Source organism: Panicum hallii, chromosome 9 (assembly GCF_002211085.1).
Source record: "Panicum hallii strain FIL2 chromosome 9, PHallii_v3.1, whole genome shotgun sequence".
In the NCBI taxonomy this organism is placed as follows: Eukaryota; Viridiplantae; Streptophyta; class Magnoliopsida; order Poales; family Poaceae; genus Panicum; species Panicum hallii.
The window spans coordinates 5,048,810-5,064,683 of record NC_038050.1 but is presented as its reverse complement, the minus strand read 5'-3'; the positions used below and the strand labels follow the sequence as shown (position 1 = coordinate 5,064,683).

The window sequence follows — 15,874 nt, the reverse complement described above, 5'->3', positions numbered from 1 at the left end:
ATACCACACGTGTCACTTCTTTTAATAAACCAAATTTTGTGGGTAGAGAATAAATCCATGAACTCTGTTATTGAAGTATGTTGAGTGAAATGCATGAAGGATTCAAACTTGTTGTGACATGTCATATATGTCTATGAACTTTTAAAATGCATATGTATATCCTTAAACATGTTAAATATGCCATCCAGATCTAAAATGCCCAAAATACTTATATGGTTGTTGATGCAACATGTCTGTGGAGATCTCATATTGACAAATTAAAACCATATGAGTATCTTAAGAACTTTAGATGTAAATGACACATTTAACAAGTTTTAGAGAACCAAGTGACACTACCACAAGTTTTTGAGACCACAAGTTAAAGGACCACCCTTGCATTTAAGTCTTATATATTCGTTACAATGAGATGAGAATAACTAAATAATATTTCTTACCACCACAAGTAAATTAAATATTCATTGGACACCAACCGTTGTTGCCACTCGCCAATCTATCACAATAGAACCACAAAAATCTTGCTAAATTCTAAAGCGCATTTTTTTATTCGTCAAAGCCAATCGTTCTTTAAATAATACGACAGGTAGTTGCATACCCTTCAGAATCAGTTCATGTTCACGGGACACATTAGGTAGTCTGTCCTCTCATATAGAAAAAACTAAAGATCAGTTGCTTAATTTAAAAGATTAATAATAATTAGTAATAATAGTACTGGCAAAAAAAGAATCAGCAGTGCCCTCGTCCATCTCGTCTTTTTACATATCCGCCCCGCTAATAATAAAGTGGCGCTCGTGGTTCGGAGGAGGCGGCAAAACGAAGGAAGCGCAGCGGGGAGCGCCAGACGGACGAGCCGAGCGCCACCGCCACTAGGAAAAAGCCAGCGCAAAACCCTAGCTCCCGCGCGCCACCGCGCAGATCCGGGGCTACCGCGCGATGGCGGAGGCGGAAGCCAGGGGGTCGTCGTCGAGGCGACGGATGGAGGATGAGGAGGGGGCGGCGGCGATGGAGGCGGACGCGGGGGCGGCGGCCAGGGCAAGGGGGGTGGAGGAGGATGACGAGGACGAGGAGGGTGAGAGCAGCGACTACACGTCGGAGGACGAGGGCACCGAGGACTACCGCCGCGGCGGGTACCACGCCGTCCGCGTAGGGGATTCCTTCAAGCAGGGAGCCTACGTCGTGCAGTCCAAGCTCGGATGGGGCCACTTCTCCACCGTCTGGCTCGCCTGGGACACGGCCCACTCCGTTCGTACCCTATCCCCTTTCTCGACATTTCTTCGTATTCAATTCAAATGATTCGTGTTGTCGGCAGTATGCAACAAGGGTCGATCTGGATGCGGTTTATCTAGTTTCCTGTGGCAGTTTGCGTGTGCTCACCAACTGTTCGTTCTTTTGCTGTAGAGGATACTAGAATGGATAAATTCGTTGCTCATAATTGATAACTACTGTTCCATTCGCGATTCCTGCTAATTCTTGACGAAACCTTTGATTTATTTATTCCCTGCTGTCTAAGGATTCAGACCGCATCCGTCTAATGCTTCTGAATTTGTTGATTTTATGTGCAGAGATATGTGGCACTGAAGGTGCAGAAGAGCGCTCAGCACTACACAGAGGCAGCCATGGACGAGATCAAGATCTTGAAGCAGATTGCTGATGGTGATCCTGATGACTCCAAATGTGTTGTTAAGCTCCTTGACCACTTCAAGCACTCAGGCCCTAATGGCAACCATGTGTGCATGGTTTTTGAGTTTCTTGGTGATAACTTGTTGACCCTGATAAAGTACACGAACTATCGTGGAATTCCCCTTCCGATGGTCAAGGAGATATGCCGCCATGTGCTCATCGGCCTCGACTACCTCCACCGCACGCTTTCTATTATTCACACTGACCTTAAGCCTGAGAATATATTGCTCGTGTCTACCATTGACCCCTCAAAGGACCCCCGAAAGTCAGGTGTGCCCTTGGTTCTGCCTTCTGCGAAGACAGACGAGCCAACTCCAAAGGTGCCTGCACCACCAGCAAATGGTGGTCTCTCCAAGAACCAGAAGAAGAAGATCCGGAAGAAAGCCAAACGTGCAGCTGCTGCAACTTCAGAAGGGAGTAGTGCTGTGGCATCTGCTGACACAGATGGGTCAGACGACAGAGGAGATCTGGGCACAGCAAATGAGGGCAGTCCTAGCCAGGATGGAGCTAAGAAGCGGGCAAAAGGAGATAGACAGGGTAGCAAAGGGGCTAAGAAGAAGATGGCAATGGAGGCTGATCTAAAGTGCAAGCTGGTGGACTTTGGAAATGCATGTTGGACATACAAGCAGTTCACAAGTGACATTCAAACGAGGCAGTACAGATGTCCTGAGGTTATACTTGGTTCCAAGTACTCTACATCTGCTGACCTATGGTCCTTTGCGTGCATCTGCTTCGAGCTTTCCACAGGGGATGTGCTTTTTGATCCACATAGTGGTGACAATTTCGATCGAGATGAGGTACATCTATTTGTTTTCATTGCCCTGAATTCAACAATTTACATACTCTTCATATTCATATCCAGATAAAATTAAAATCACCTGGTAAACCTTATCCACTGTACCCTTAAACAAAAGGTAGTTCTCGATAGGTCAAGAAAAGCCTTCTATACCAAGACTTGCACTGAACGAATATTGTTGGCCTAAAATTCTAATTACTATGATATGTAGTTATGCTGAAATATCATAATCAATCATTGAACTAGAAGTGATTAACATATGTTCTGAAGTACTCTTTTATTATTACATGGTTTAACTTTGGTTTCAAGTAGCTCTCTTTTTCTGAGCAACTATGATAATCAAATATGAATCTGGTGTTTCCTTTCAACTATGCAACCAACATGTTCTCTATAGTCTTTTCCCTGCATATTTTTTGATTTTGTCCCGTATTTCTCATGTTTATATGCATACGTGTAAACCCTTATCTTTCATGTATTGGTGATGTCTGTATTTTGTAATGACATGTCTTTTTGTAACTTTGCATTGCCACCACTTTCCATATGTGGATCACCAACACAATATCCTCTCTTTGTGAGTTGGTCATGATTGGAGATGATAGGTTTAATGAGTTACTGAAAGATACAGCTTTTGTGGTGGTGTATATGCACAAACCTAAAATTCTAAATAAAATAGAATGGGGTAGCCTATATGTGTATGCTGAAGACTGACAGTAACTGTGATATCTATGCAGTTTGTTAATATTGGCATGGCACGAACAACCACATAACACACTTCTACATGACACTCTTCATTTTTACAAGGCACAGTTTGACTGTCTAAGTTCATATTTTGACCAACAATTAGCCCAATAATATGAGTTATGTGCTACAAATTTGATATTTGATACTATTGTGTATTCAAAAGTATTAGTTGATGACTATGATTTTGTAATTATTTGTCTATAAAACATTATATGAAATTTTGTGGTGAAAGATTGATTTTGCATACTCTACAGCCTGTAAAAATGAAAGAAGGGAATATTCTTCTACAATACTGTGAATGTGTACCTTCATTGATTTTCCACCAGAATTACCTCCAGCATTTACTGTAGCAGGGTAGCACCTCTGTTGTTTTTGGGACACATTACAGTTTTGGGTTTATCCAATTATGATGCTATGATTTTAATCATGAAGTAGTCTGAAGTATCTATCACCTCAACCATCATAAATGATGCATAGGCGATAGATAGTTTCGAGAAAGAGATGACTTTCATATTCACATCGCTTTTGTGGAAGAACAACAAAGTTGATGTCTAAAGAACGGACTACAAAAGAATGGTAAACAAACTAAGATACTAAGGTGACAGCTAGAAACTTTTTCCAACTTCTGCTGACAGTGCGGTGTGTTATTACTCTCTCTTGGCTCTTGTGTTTTTGCTGCCCCCTGAATAAGCTGGATGTGAATTTTCTTTACTATTTCTTGAGTCCTGGTAACAAGAATTGATATATGAATAGCAAATCTTTCTTTTTTTATTTTTATGTGGTACTCTCGTAAATGGTCTTGGACCTCATGGACTGGTACAAGATGAAATTTTAATTTGTTTGGATTGAGCTAAAAGTTTGAAGCATTTATCATGTAGTTTATCCTAATTAATTACCCTCTGCTATTTTTTATGGGGATCAACTGCTGATTATTTATTGAATAAAAAGACTACATCAAGATTATTTATTTAAACAGTATTTCACATGTTCCAAGATTGTGCCCTCTAGACTGCAGCATACATTTTTCTGAGAAAATGATTTGACTTATTCCTTTCCCAATGGAGTTATATTCTGAGCAATTCTACCTAATGCAGGATCACCTTGCACTGATGATGGAGCTACTAGGAATGATGCCTCGCAAGGTAAAAGGGGGTTTCAACTTTCAGTTCCTGTAGTTTTTTCAAGATGTTGATGCTCTTCATTTTGAAATATGACAAAAACACTGTTTGTTTCCTAGATTGCCCTGGGTGGTCGGTACTCGCGCGAGTTCTTCAATCGGTATGGGGATCTGAGGCACATTAGACGCTTGCGGTTCTGGCCTCTCAACAAGGTGCTGATGGAGAAGTACGAGTTTACTGAAAAAAACGCAAATGACATGGCGGATTTTCTTGTACCGATACTTGATTTTGTCCCTGAGAAGCGTCCTACAGCTGCTCAATTGCTTCAGCATCCATGGCTTGATGCTGGTCCCCACCGAAAGCAACCTGCAGCCCTGCCAGACTCTACACAGAATTCAGCTGATGGTGTTTCAGAGAAGCAAAGGAAAGAGAATGAAGAAAGAGACGCAATGGCTGTAGAGCTGGGGAACATTGCCATAGATGGTGCCTCATCATCCAGGCCAGCAAACGATCCTCAAGCAAGCATGAATAAAGCAACTGCTACCCCTTCTAAGAAGTGAGATGCTGTTGATTTTACAACCTCAGTTCTTCCTGTGTTGGAAGCTGGTGTTTTCTTTAGGTTTGAAATATGTTAGGGATAGTTACCCAGGGAAAAGAAGAGTAGGCAAAGCATTTCGTTGTATGAGGTTGGATGGACAAGGTTAGATTTGTTGGGGCTTCAGAGGCCCTTGCCCCTTTTTTTTTTCCTGAGAACATATTCTTTTGTACAATTAGAATCTGCAATTTTTAAGTCGTCTAGGAGTGAGAAGACTGAACAAAGATCATTTTTACCTAATATTACTTCCTGTGGAAGCCTGGCGCTTTCTTGCAGGGTTTGGCTGGGAACCATCTGAAAGCAGGTGCCTTAGACATTTATTTTGAAACTTTGGATGATCGCACATGGAATTGCAACAGAGACCGGGATCAATTATACATGAAGCAACAAAAATGGCGGCAGAATGAATGCTGCATCCATCCGTTAGCCGATCGCCGATATATGGGTCCTGCGAATGTGGTATGTACTTGGCGCGGTAGGATCCCCGGTGTACGGGTCCAGTTGTGTTCTGAATTCGGCTGAAACATAACAAAAAAAAAGGGTATTTAGAGGTAATCTATATTGATGTAATGAAAGCGAAGGACCCACAAGCCTTGAGTAATCAGAACGCCTTGAGTAATCGATCCGTTTCCCAAGCAGAGTCTCGCGAAACCTCTTCTCTTTACCCTCATTTACATCTGAAAGTGATTTGTATACTTTACTGTGACCATCCCTTGTCGGTTGCGCGCGGGATCCACTATCAAAAAGTGTATCCACAGCTTCTTGTACCAATTTTTCCTGGCATGTTACTAGATTTGCTGGTACTATTTCTCCTGTACACACATGGAATATATAAACGGTGACCAGTCCACGTATACATAGTGGCCGACTAGCACAGAACGACAGAAAGAAGGCTTACTCCCAAGTACAGGGATCACGCTGGTAGCTACGACCAATCTACACTCTCTTTTAGATTATTATTTGACTGTTCCTATTTCTCAACAACAACTTCTCTCATCAGCTATTTCGCATTTTCAAAGTCATTAATTGTCCCATACCCTATTTTCTATATTGATTGTATGCCGTAGCGTTCTTGTGCAAACAGAATTCTAGGTGTTATTACCGGCGGACATCAATTGCATTGCTTAAGTCTCTCAAGCTGAGCTGTATTATGGGCGGGCTAACAACTGGAATGAAAGAATCAGTTGACTTGTGTGGAATGGATTTTCTTTGATGGCGGAACGAGCGAGACAGCTACTCTTACGTTCTTACTAATAATGGGAGAAGAAGGAAAAAAAGCCATAACATTTTTTCTTTTACGAAACATAGTACAAATGTAGAAATACAATACAAACATAGATGTTCACAACACGTACGCACATTCACCCATATGAATATAAGCACTCAACCCTATCCCTGCTACGAGCATCTCCGCAACAAAACACAAGTGCAACTGCTCGTGTCTTGCATTTAGAGCCAAAGAGTCTTCAATCAGGAATGATTATATTTCTGAATCAATCGTTCTCAGGAAACATTCCCATCCAACATGGTGTTTACGGAAAAGGCATTAGTATACTGTCAGTGATGTCGCGTAGGTTTATTTGTAAGCTGCCCATGTCTTGAATCTTGGAGCTATCTAAATGATAGGCGATCCCTCTGCGGCGTGAAAGATGCAGAAAGACAACCTCCTTGAAAGGATGGAATCCAAGGAACTCGATGTATTGGGTGTCCCGGTAGAATCTTTCTTCCCAATCGTCATCGGTGTCGTCCTTGCCATCTCTATTGCAGCCGCCAGCAGCCCCGTTCTCGACGTCAGAGCTCCACTCCAACTGCCTTTCGTCTCCGTCGCAGTAGCACGCGTCGTAGTCTTCATCGTCGAGGTACCGCAGGCGCCATGGCCCGTCGCCGCCGCCGCGCGCGTTCACGGTAGCTCCTCCATGGTTGCAGGAGGGGCCCCAGGTTCTGTCACACCTCAGCACCCACGCCGGCTCCCGGTAGCATGACTCGTCGAGGTACCAAACTTGAAGCCGGCATTTGTAGGAGATGGCCGACGCAAAGTACACCCCAGCCTTTGATTTCCCTAGATAAAACTGAGGGTACTTGCTCGCACCACCGGCGCCCATGGGTTGCTTCACCAGGTGCTATGTGCCACTCGACGGGTTTAATTCTAGAAGAGAAAAAGAAGAAGATTAGCAGGAGGCACTCCCCAAATTGGTAGAATTTGGATGCAGTGGCCGGTTACCTTAGCACAAATCTGTTCTGGCACTGCACGTATAGCCTTCCCCGCCAGAAGGTGCTGCAATGGTAATCGTTATCGAATAGATCATGCGACTGGACGTCGGCTACAGTCGCCATGGGATGGCCACCATGGCCTTCCCGTGCGAAGGTTCTCTCCTCCCACTGCTCCGTCCTCGACGAGAAGACGTGCAGGACGAACGGCGAGGGCGGCCACTCTGATTGCTGCAGCAGCGGGCTCAGCGTCGTGCGCGTAGGATTGGGAACCTCGGGGAGCGAGAACACCTCGTAGTGCGGCGACACGGCTGGATCGAACGCGAGGCACGGCTGGTAGTAGAACTCCGGCAGGGGCGGTGGCGGAGGCTCGGCCAGGCGCGCCCACTCCCCGGTGGCGGGGTTGACCACGGCCTCCTCGAGCAGGAGCAGGCCGTTGCAGTGGCCGCGCATGTCGGTCTGGAGCAGCCTGTTGTCGTCGGCTCCGAAGAAGCCGTCGAGGTCGCCGCCGGTCGCGGGGCCCGTCCAGGGCCGGGAGAAGAGGGGCGGGAACGGGGCGGTGGTGACCTGGAGGAAGATGCCCCCCAGCGAGAGCAGCAGGAGGTCCGCACGCAGCAGGCGGCGGCCGTCGATGACGGCGCGCCAGGACCTGCAGACGCCGCGGGACGAGGCGAGGCCGCGCGGCGCCAGGCGGGCGAGAACGTCCGCAGGAGGTCGTCGGGCAGGTGGTCGGCCATCCCTCCTCCCGTCGGCTCCGAGCGATCGCGGCAGCTCCCGGCGGCCTTGGGCTGATCGACGGAGGCGAAAAGGCTGGGATAGATGGGAGTCGGGTTCGGTCTCGGCACGGCACGACGGCGTGGTGGTAAGAGTCCGGGACGGCCGGGTAGCCGCCACAAGCATGATTCGGCAACCAGCGACTCCCAATCCGACACCGACTAACAAGTGTTACGGAATTCAGGTCCGCCAGAACATGAAACTATAACAAGTAACAAAGACCTGGAGCGGACGGTGGTGGAGGCGGCGGCGGCGGCGGCGGCCGCCGTCGGTACCGGAGGCGGCGGAATCCGAAAGCAGGGCGCTCTATGTAAATATGCGTTCGAGGATTTTACAGATGGACCCCTAATTTGGATCGCGATCCAGGGGGGTTCCTGCAAATATCTGGCCCGATATTTATAAATGCCCCCTGGGGGCATTTTGAAAATATATGTTCCAAATTTTTACGAAAGGACCCTTTCTCTGTCTTTCTTACCGTTGGGACCCACTCGTCATCTTCTACCTCCAGCCACCGGCCACCGGACCCAGTCCTCTCCGTCAAAGTTGCCACCCGAAGCTATAAATCGAACCCCTCCCACGCGTTCAGTCCGGGATTAAGAACTCGAATGGGGTGGGAGCGAAGTTCAATCCGAGATTAAGAACTCGAATTGGGCGGGCAATTAACTCAATACGGGATTCAAGAACTCGATTTGCGCATCGTGAACTCAAAGATACAAGGAATAAGAACTTGATTCCCGTGAAAAATCACTGGATTCATGGAGACACTCATGTCTTCATAATTAACTTGGTGCGCATAACTTTCCGCAGCAAATTATGGCAAAAGAAGGACGCGAACGAACACAGCCGGCGGGCGGGGGACACGGAGGGCGGTGGGGTGCCAGGACCGCAGGCACCTGTTGTGCGCCTCCATGCGCGCGCGGGCCACGTCACCGCGCTCTCCAATTGTGCTGCAAATGGTCTGAACTTCACGCCGCTGCGGCCACCGCTCGATGCCGCTTGCGCCGCCTCTAGGTCCAGCGACGGCGAGGATGGTGGTTTCGCGCCGCTCCTCAGGTCTTTAAGAGAAGAGCTCCTATCACGGTCGTGGTGCTGCTGCGCTGGGCGGCCACCAAGAACTCCGGCAGGGGCGGTGGCGGACGCTTGGGCAGGCTGGGATTGATGGGAGTCGGGTTCGGTCTGGGCACGGCACGGCACGGCCGCGTGTTGATAAAGAGTCCGGGACGCCCCGGTAGCCGACAACAAGCATGATTTGGTATTACGGAATTCAGATGGGAAAACTACAAAGACGATGAATGTTCATGCGGTTAAAGTGAGATAAGTTGCCATCGACACAAGACTGCACACGATCTTATCAGAAAAGGGGGGAAAATGTCGCTGAAAGATCACTGGAATGATACACGCGGAATCAGTCAGCGGGTTCTACAGAGATTCAGGCGCCGGTGAAGCCTGGAGCATGTCAGGGACCACCTCGAGCATGTACGTGAACAATCCGCCGAGCAAGAAGATGAACACGAACGCGAGCACGATCTTGGCGACGTAGACCGAAGTGCTCCTCGTCGTCTCCCTGGCGACGGAATCCACGGCAGCCTGCGTCTCACCCCGTTTCTGCAACGATCAACGCTCTTGATTCTTCAGAAAAAATCGAACTTTTACTCAAGGCAGCAGGATGCAGCTCGTTACTAGAGTACCAGTCATCGCGTACCGTGTCAGCGCGTGGCGCGTGGTGGATCCCGGGCGCGTCCTGCGCGGTGACGGTCTGCAGCCGCCAGCCGCGGCCGTAGTCGGCGAGGGCCGCGCTGGGGCCGAAGCTGACGGGCTCCTCGCCGTCCCTCACGGCCTCGACGTGCAGCGCCGGCGGGGCCCCCGGCTCGAGCTTGCGGTTGATGGCGTGCAGCGCGTACCGGGCCGTCGTCCCCGCCGCGAACCGCCGGACCTTGCCGGAGCTCCGGCACGTCACCTCCAGGAACTGCCGACAGGTACAGAAACGCGCGCGCGCTGTCAGAATTGCATGGTCGGGAAAGAGAATTCCGCTCTGGGAGAGGCAGGCGGATAAGCCTTGGCCGGGGGGGCATGGTAGACCGGCAGGAAGGAGAGCGGATTTACCAGCGGCGGCGGAGCCGGAGGGCCGCCAGCGCCGTCCTTGCCCGGCGGCTCCGCGTCTTCAGGCTTCTGCCCCCGCCGCTCCATCGCCGCGCGCGCGCTGTCTCGTCCCGTCGCGGGGGCCGGCGCCGCTGCTGCTGCCGCCGCCCTCCCCCCCTCGGCTCGGATTTGTGACGGGGGAAGTGGTGGTGTCGCGTGGCCTCGCCTCTGGTTGACTTCCCTTTTGGTGGTGGGGTGGCGTCCGGGGCGGCCTGGCCTCTGGTTGACTTCTTGCATCTACTGAACGTGTACCTTTTTTCCGCACACAACCTGTTGGATGGGAATGTTTCCTGAGAACGATTAATTCAGAAACTCATCCCAAATCTACGAATATACTACTATTGATCAGCAGCCGTTACGTTTGGTACGGATGAAATTACCAATAGTGGTGCCCCCCTTTTTAAAATGACTGCACAAGTTTTTTTTTTGATAAGGACACAAGGAGTTCGATACTCAACATGCAAAGTTGCTCAAGAATGTAAAACAGATAAGCTCCCAGCTCTTTTCTTCTTCTTCTTGCTAAAGAGAGAATTGATCCAAACAATAAAAGGTCATTAAGACCTATTTTGCTCATTTTTTACACATTAAAATGTAACTATTCTTTCCCTTTTGGTAGTGTACAATATTACCCAGACAGCAGCTGAAAACCTATAGCCTAACAAAATTTCGGCACGGTTTGTATTGCTGTGTGATCAATATTTTTTTAGCATGGACAGTACGCCATAATTGCTTTGTGTGCAAGTTCCTCTTGGCTCGTGAAGACCATGCGAATTCCCAGTGCAAAAACGTCTCGATATCACCAATTCTGTAACTGTGAAGCTACACTCTTCACCACTGGGTGATAATCTGTGTGCAAGTACTTCTTGGCATTCTCCGAACCAGGCTGCCCCAGCCATTCATCATATAATCTTTTCGTGATTGGGTTATCGAAAGGATTGGAAGTTGATACCTAGCACAGAAGGTACACAATTAGTGCAAGTGCATATAACTGGCATAAAGTAAACAATTCATGGACTGTTGCCAAATGACAGCTAGGAAAACACTCAGCAGCTATAACTTATTTCCCACTTGAGGATAAAATTATGGCACCAAAGTGGAGCATACACACACTATCCAAAAGAAAGCAGAAGGATAAGTAGCATGGAATAAATGCTCTGTAATTTCAGAATTGTTCAGCTCATCAAAGCTACTAGAGATGGAATAGCAGTTCTAAAAGTTGAGCAGACATTTTAACTTCCCTCTATTGCAACCTGAATGGGGCAAAATCACGGTACAAGTAGCACGCTGGAGCAAGCAAGAGAAATTAAACAAAGAAGCAGCCCAGAGCAAATAAAAGTATACTAAATACAAGTGTAGAAGAGAATATAACAGAATAACAAGTAGACCAGCTATTCTAATATGAAAAATTTTAAGTGATGACTAGGGCTATATCACCTATAAAGTTCCCTACATGAATGTGGATTACTTTAAGCCAGGTCAAGACAAAGACATGCCACACTGATACGCATGTTGCCTTGTAAACTAAATGAAATGTAGGATTTAAGTTAGTAGCATACATCTTGTGTGTACACACTCTCCAATTGCTGGATAAGTTCCTTGGCAGATTGGCCTTGAGCAGGCTTTATTTGACCTCCCCCATTCAGGCAACCTGCAGAACAGTAACAGCTTCAATAAAATGGCCTTGAAACTTACAAGTAGCATGCAAAGGCGTGTCACAATTAAGTACCTGAAGGACACGCCATAACTTCAATAAAATGGTATTCACATTTTCCCATTTTAATTTTCCTAACAATATTCTGCAGGTTCCTGAACCCATAACAAAGTGCAAACTTCAACACAGGTTTGCCCTCCACCTGCTAGCACAAGTAGCATTTGCTAAATGTTATACGTGTACCACGAGTTCACTCTAGTTAGGAAAAAGAGCCAATGGCCTCCTGCAACCCATGAGTTTACCTCCAATGTAATCTCACGAAAATCTGAATTTCGCAAGATTCTGAAATCAAGAGGACCCTCTATTTCTCTCTTGTAGATTGCACGTGCTGCATGGCGAAAGACTGTCTCAGCATAACCCCCAGAACCTCCAGAAACCCCGTATAGATTGCCCTCCTCATCAACATTTGTTAGCCTGGGTTATGAGGCAAAATATATCTCAATTCTGAGATAAATTAATTCGAGCAGATAAAAATAACTATGGTATATTATGGTAGTAAAGTACAAGATAATTCCACGATTTTTTACTCGCAACGAGCGGTTAAAATAAAGTAAGCTTAAATTTTGAGACAGAAGCAGCAGCCAAACAGATTATGACTAATTGATACTCTCAGAATCAGCGCCACAGTCCTGTAGCGTGGCTTCTCGTGGCTGGGAACCAAGCACACTTCAAGTACATGGACTTACAATCTGTCCAAGGAAGATTCCTCTAGTGTCTTGAAATCAATAGGTTTGGACTGCACAAACACGTAAATCATAATGAGTGTCTCCATAGTTTTTCATATCCATTATACAAGCAAGAATAAGAACTAATAGCAACCTGTATCAAGTCTAACACTTCACCAGTTGTCAGTACTGAATCCACCTCTGTGACTTCTTTACCATCTACTGAGAAAATGAAATCATCCCGGACAGCTTCTAGCTTCTTATCGTAGCATGGCATCACAGTAACATGATAGACATCATATGGCCTACATGAAAAAAAAAAGTTAAAAAGTCAAACACCAGAAAGTAACAGTATACAAAGACAGGTAACTGTTTCAAAAAAATTAGTGACGTTCAGCAAACAGATGACGCTAGCATACCCAAAAGAAGACAACAAGATTATGTTTGAACCTAATGCTCCCTCCCTTTGGGCTTGATACAAACTTCCACCATTACTGAGGCAGAGTTATATGAGTTGTTGGCTAAAGCTGAAGTGGACTCAGTCAATGGCTCTAAGCTTATGAAAGGGAAGGATGAACCACACCGGTGAACCTATGCTATTCCTGACAATATTTTTAGGGTTACGGTTTCTTAAACCAAAAATTACAATGGTCCGTGGGAAGCATGCAGACAACTCTCACTAACTCGTATATCAACATTCTCTGTGAAATTTGGATCACCCACACAATAAATCATGTGTTAATGATTGACACTAAAAGCAAATACATCAACTATGATATTATAACTTTTACAAACATAGTACTGCCAGTTGTATTGTGGACACCTTAGAAGTTGAAAAAAAAAATTATGTGACTGCAGGATCAATTGATTTCAGGATCTATCTAGAGCAGAGGCAAAATACTCACTTGAGACCTAGTTTTTCAACCACATGGTGCTTAATGGCTGCACCAATCGCCTGTTGAGGGCTCTTTACAGATGAGATATAAGGTAGGATGTATGAACCAAGAGTCTTTTCAGCATAGCATATCCAACCTGCAAGAGGAAGAGGCTGTGACACTCACATATCTGTGAACAAATCCTGTACTTATTTCTAGAGAAAATGCAGAAAAAGATAGATTGCATAAGTATTGTGCAATATCACAGCATTTTGAAACCCGAAGTACATTACATAAGTATTCACATGTCATGTTCCCAACCAACCAAGAAAGTTACCAGGGCATGCAGATGAAATCATTGGAAGATCGGCTCCAGCTTCTTGGCCACTAGATGATTGATTTTTCTGATAACGTGATACGAATTCATTGCACACTTCAATAAGGGATAGATCTCGACTTGAGCTTGTGTCGTAAACGGCCTTTACACCCATTGACTTGAACAAAGCAGTAAGTTTTCTGAGAACCTGAAATTAAAGGAGTTACATTCTGCTTTAGTTGTCATAATTAAAGTGCAACCTTACAGTACTTCTTGACAAAAATGATTTGTGGGAAACAATGATAAGAGCATATGAGCCGATGATGCTTCTGACAGGGGAATGGATATGGGAAACCCATGTAATTACCTGTGATTGCGAAAGACCGAAAAACGCAGCTAGTGATGCTCTTGACTGGGGAGACACTGATACAATAACAGTTTTACCAGAGTTTATGCGAGCAATGAAGTCACCCAAGCTTTGCTTCTCCAGCATAACTGTCTCTGCTGATGTGATACAACCACTAAGATAAAAATGCATACAGTGAGCATTCATTGAATTTCAGCAGGTTACTTATTTTAGAACTGATTTGAAGAGTGAAAAAAGAAAAGGAAAAAAAAAACCTGCATGCCAAACAGTCTTTTAGTGAAATCTTGACTGCTTCCTCTGGAGGCTTTGTGCTCACCACATTTTCCTTTTGTTTGATCTGTAAAATTCTCAGAGTCAGGAATATGGAGAATTGTTTGCAGAAAGGCAGTAGATGAGGGGTTGCTTTATGAAGTTTCCAATGGTGCAGACGTGTAACTGATTATTAGCAGAAATATACACAGGTATGTACATAGCACTTTCGGAGTGGTAGGTTGTGTGGTCAAAAAATTTGGAAGGCTTCATTCGGTAGGCTGTGACACTTGTTCCTAGCTGATCTGATAGAGTAAAGCTAGAAATCTCCCAGACCATGTTGTAAACGGCATGCACCAAACAAACAATCATTTTTGCCTAGAAGCAAATTATGGAGAAGCTGTGCTACCAGAGTCAATTACGCAACAAGCAGGGGGCAAGTACTGTGCTCAAGGATCTCGAGCATGGTACAAATTTGCCTAGCTTTCTTTTGCACCTAAATAGCTGATATTGAAATTTCAGCTTGGTGGTACACGCAAAAACATACTAGGTAACCCTTCAGTGCAAAACTGTAGGATCAGGGTATTCTAAGTGCCTACGAGGAATAAACTTAGCATGACATAATGAACATGAGTACTTCTGATCATCTGAAGATGCCATGTCAATTGTCAGCTCATTGCAGGCCATAATTTGATCCCTACACACTAAAGCACATGTAAGGCATCGTTCGACAAGAGAACACTTCATCATGCAATAGTTATCAATCTAAAATATAAATTTCGAAGAAAAAGCACATTTATTAATTAAGAGTTTAACTGTAGCTAACACACTTTCGTCCTTCGTATTTTATTGCACAGAAGCAAACATGAGAAGACAAATTAATTTCATTTCCTGTCCCCTTTTTTTGTTATTTGCCATGTCCTTGCCTGCCGAGCACTGCCTACTACTCAACGCTACTACATAATCATATTGGAAATATTGATCACACACATCACCGTCTAGAGTTTAAAACAAGTATGGTGGGTGAGCTCAAACTGCACTCAGCTGCCACAGAGCTCGCATGAATCCGGACACGAGGACTAGGGTAAACAACGAAACCTCGCGGAGGGAGCGGTGTCAGTACCTGGAGGCGGCGGGAGGAGGAGCTCTTGTTAAGAGAGATGATGCAGTCCTGCGAGGGGGCAATGAAGTCGTTGAGATCCGACGCCTGCAGCGCCGGCGAGAATCTGCTCGACGACATCCCGGGCCGGGCGGCCCCCACAACCGGGTTCCGGAGCGTTCGGGGGTGGTCGTCTCCCCGCTCCGCGACGAGTGGAATCAATCCGCTCTGCGCAGATTGAGGACGAGCGGCGGGGCGCCGGCCAATCCAAGTCGTATAGCTCTGCTACGCGGCGGCGGTGGCCTCCCTGAGAAGCACGGGAGACGCGAGACGATGCGAGGCGAAGGAGCGGTATCTGGAGGGTGGGAATCAGGCAGGCGGCGCAGCCGTTAAGGTAGCTGGCGGCGTGGCGGCGAGGAGCGGCGGTGGGTTGGTTTCAGGCGGCGGCACGGTTAGGCCCGAGGAGGAAAGGAGGGCTTCGTGTTGTTTCGGGCTTCTGGTTCGAGCTGGGTGGTCAAACAGGCCACACGACTGAGGAAAATGG

The 15,874-nt window shown here is 46.4% G+C and overlaps 4 protein-coding genes across 5 annotated transcripts; 1 reads left to right on the top strand and 3 right to left on the bottom strand.

Annotated features, from left to right (window-relative positions):
- The first annotated feature begins 930 nt into the window (after positions 1-930).
- LOC112875816 (SRSF protein kinase 1-like) lies at positions 931-5,217 on the top strand. Its single transcript, XM_025939798.1, has 4 exons — positions 931-1,239; positions 1,560-2,474; positions 4,309-4,356; positions 4,452-5,217. The coding sequence occupies exons 1-4, from the start codon at positions 931-933 to the stop codon at positions 4,890-4,892; spliced, it is 1,713 nt and encodes a 570-aa protein (XP_025795583.1). The 3' UTR covers positions 4,893-5,217.
- A 1,171-nt stretch (positions 5,218-6,388) lies between these two features.
- Positions 6,389-8,187, bottom strand: LOC112875183. 2 transcript variants are annotated; one of them, XM_025938931.1, is made up of 2 exons: positions 7,149-8,182; positions 6,389-7,073 (listed from the first exon to the last, which is right to left on the bottom strand). In XM_025938931.1, exons 1-2 carry the CDS (start codon positions 8,033-8,035, stop codon positions 6,872-6,874), a joined length of 1,089 nt encoding a protein of 362 aa, XP_025794716.1. In that variant the 5' UTR covers positions 8,036-8,182; the 3' UTR covers positions 6,389-6,871. The 2 variants fall into 2 exon arrangements, with proteins under 2 accessions (XP_025794716.1, XP_025794717.1); XM_025938932.1 differs by having other exon boundaries at positions 6,935-7,073; positions 7,427-8,187.
- Positions 8,188-9,180: 993 nt separating this feature from the next.
- Positions 9,181-10,426, bottom strand: LOC112875184. The gene is made up of 3 exons (XM_025938933.1): positions 10,013-10,426; positions 9,612-9,875; positions 9,181-9,514 (listed from the first exon to the last, which is right to left on the bottom strand). Exons 1-3 carry the CDS (start codon positions 10,283-10,285, stop codon positions 9,329-9,331), a joined length of 723 nt encoding a protein of 240 aa, XP_025794718.1. The 5' UTR covers positions 10,286-10,426; the 3' UTR covers positions 9,181-9,328.
- A 101-nt stretch (positions 10,427-10,527) lies between these two features.
- LOC112875182 (protein NAR1) lies at positions 10,528-15,698 on the bottom strand. Its single transcript, XM_025938930.1, has 11 exons — positions 15,355-15,698; positions 14,237-14,319; positions 13,983-14,136; positions 13,637-13,823; positions 13,330-13,456; positions 12,579-12,729; positions 12,446-12,495; positions 12,002-12,173; positions 11,775-11,901; positions 11,605-11,696; positions 10,528-10,997 (listed from the first exon to the last, which is right to left on the bottom strand). Exons 1-11 carry the CDS (start codon positions 15,469-15,471, stop codon positions 10,845-10,847), a joined length of 1,413 nt encoding a protein of 470 aa, XP_025794715.1. The 5' UTR covers positions 15,472-15,698; the 3' UTR covers positions 10,528-10,844.
- Positions 15,699-15,874: the final 176 nt, after the last annotated feature.

Bases quoted from the DNA above. Each gene is read 5' to 3' on its own strand.
- LOC112875816 (XM_025939798.1), top strand. From the start codon at position 931: ATGGCGGAGGCGGAAGCCAGGGGGTCGTCGTCGAGGCGACGGATGGAG. The intron at 1,240-1,559 runs GTTCGTACCCTA...TTTTATGTGCAG, and splicing joins CCTGGGACACGGCCCACTCC to AGATATGTGGCACTGAAGGT. The intron at 4,357-4,451 runs GTAAAAGGGGGT...TTTGTTTCCTAG, and splicing joins TAGGAATGATGCCTCGCAAG to ATTGCCCTGGGTGGTCGGTA.
- LOC112875183 (XM_025938931.1), bottom strand. From the start codon at position 8,035: ATGCTTGTGGCGGCTACCCGGCCGTCCCGGACTCTTACCACCACGCCG. The intron at 7,074-7,148 runs GTAACCGGCCAC...TTTCTCTTCTAG, and splicing joins CAGAACAGATTTGTGCTAAG to AATTAAACCCGTCGAGTGGC.
- LOC112875184 (XM_025938933.1), bottom strand. From the start codon at position 10,285: ATGCAAGAAGTCAACCAGAGGCCAGGCCGCCCCGGACGCCACCCCACC. The intron at 9,876-10,012 runs GTAAATCCGCTC...ACCTGTCGGCAG, and splicing joins CTCCGGCTCCGCCGCCGCTG to TTCCTGGAGGTGACGTGCCG. The intron at 9,515-9,611 runs GTACGCGATGAC...TGATCGTTGCAG, and splicing joins ACGCGCCACGCGCTGACACG to AAACGGGGTGAGACGCAGGC.
- LOC112875182 (XM_025938930.1), bottom strand. From the start codon at position 15,471: ATGTCGTCGAGCAGATTCTCGCCGGCGCTGCAGGCGTCGGATCTCAAC. The intron at 12,496-12,578 runs GTTGCTATTAGT...GTGTTTGTGCAG, and splicing joins AAGTGTTAGACTTGATACAG to TCCAAACCTATTGATTTCAA. The intron at 11,697-11,774 runs GTACTTAATTGT...ACTGTTCTGCAG, and splicing joins AGTTATGGCGTGTCCTTCAG to GTTGCCTGAATGGGGGAGGT.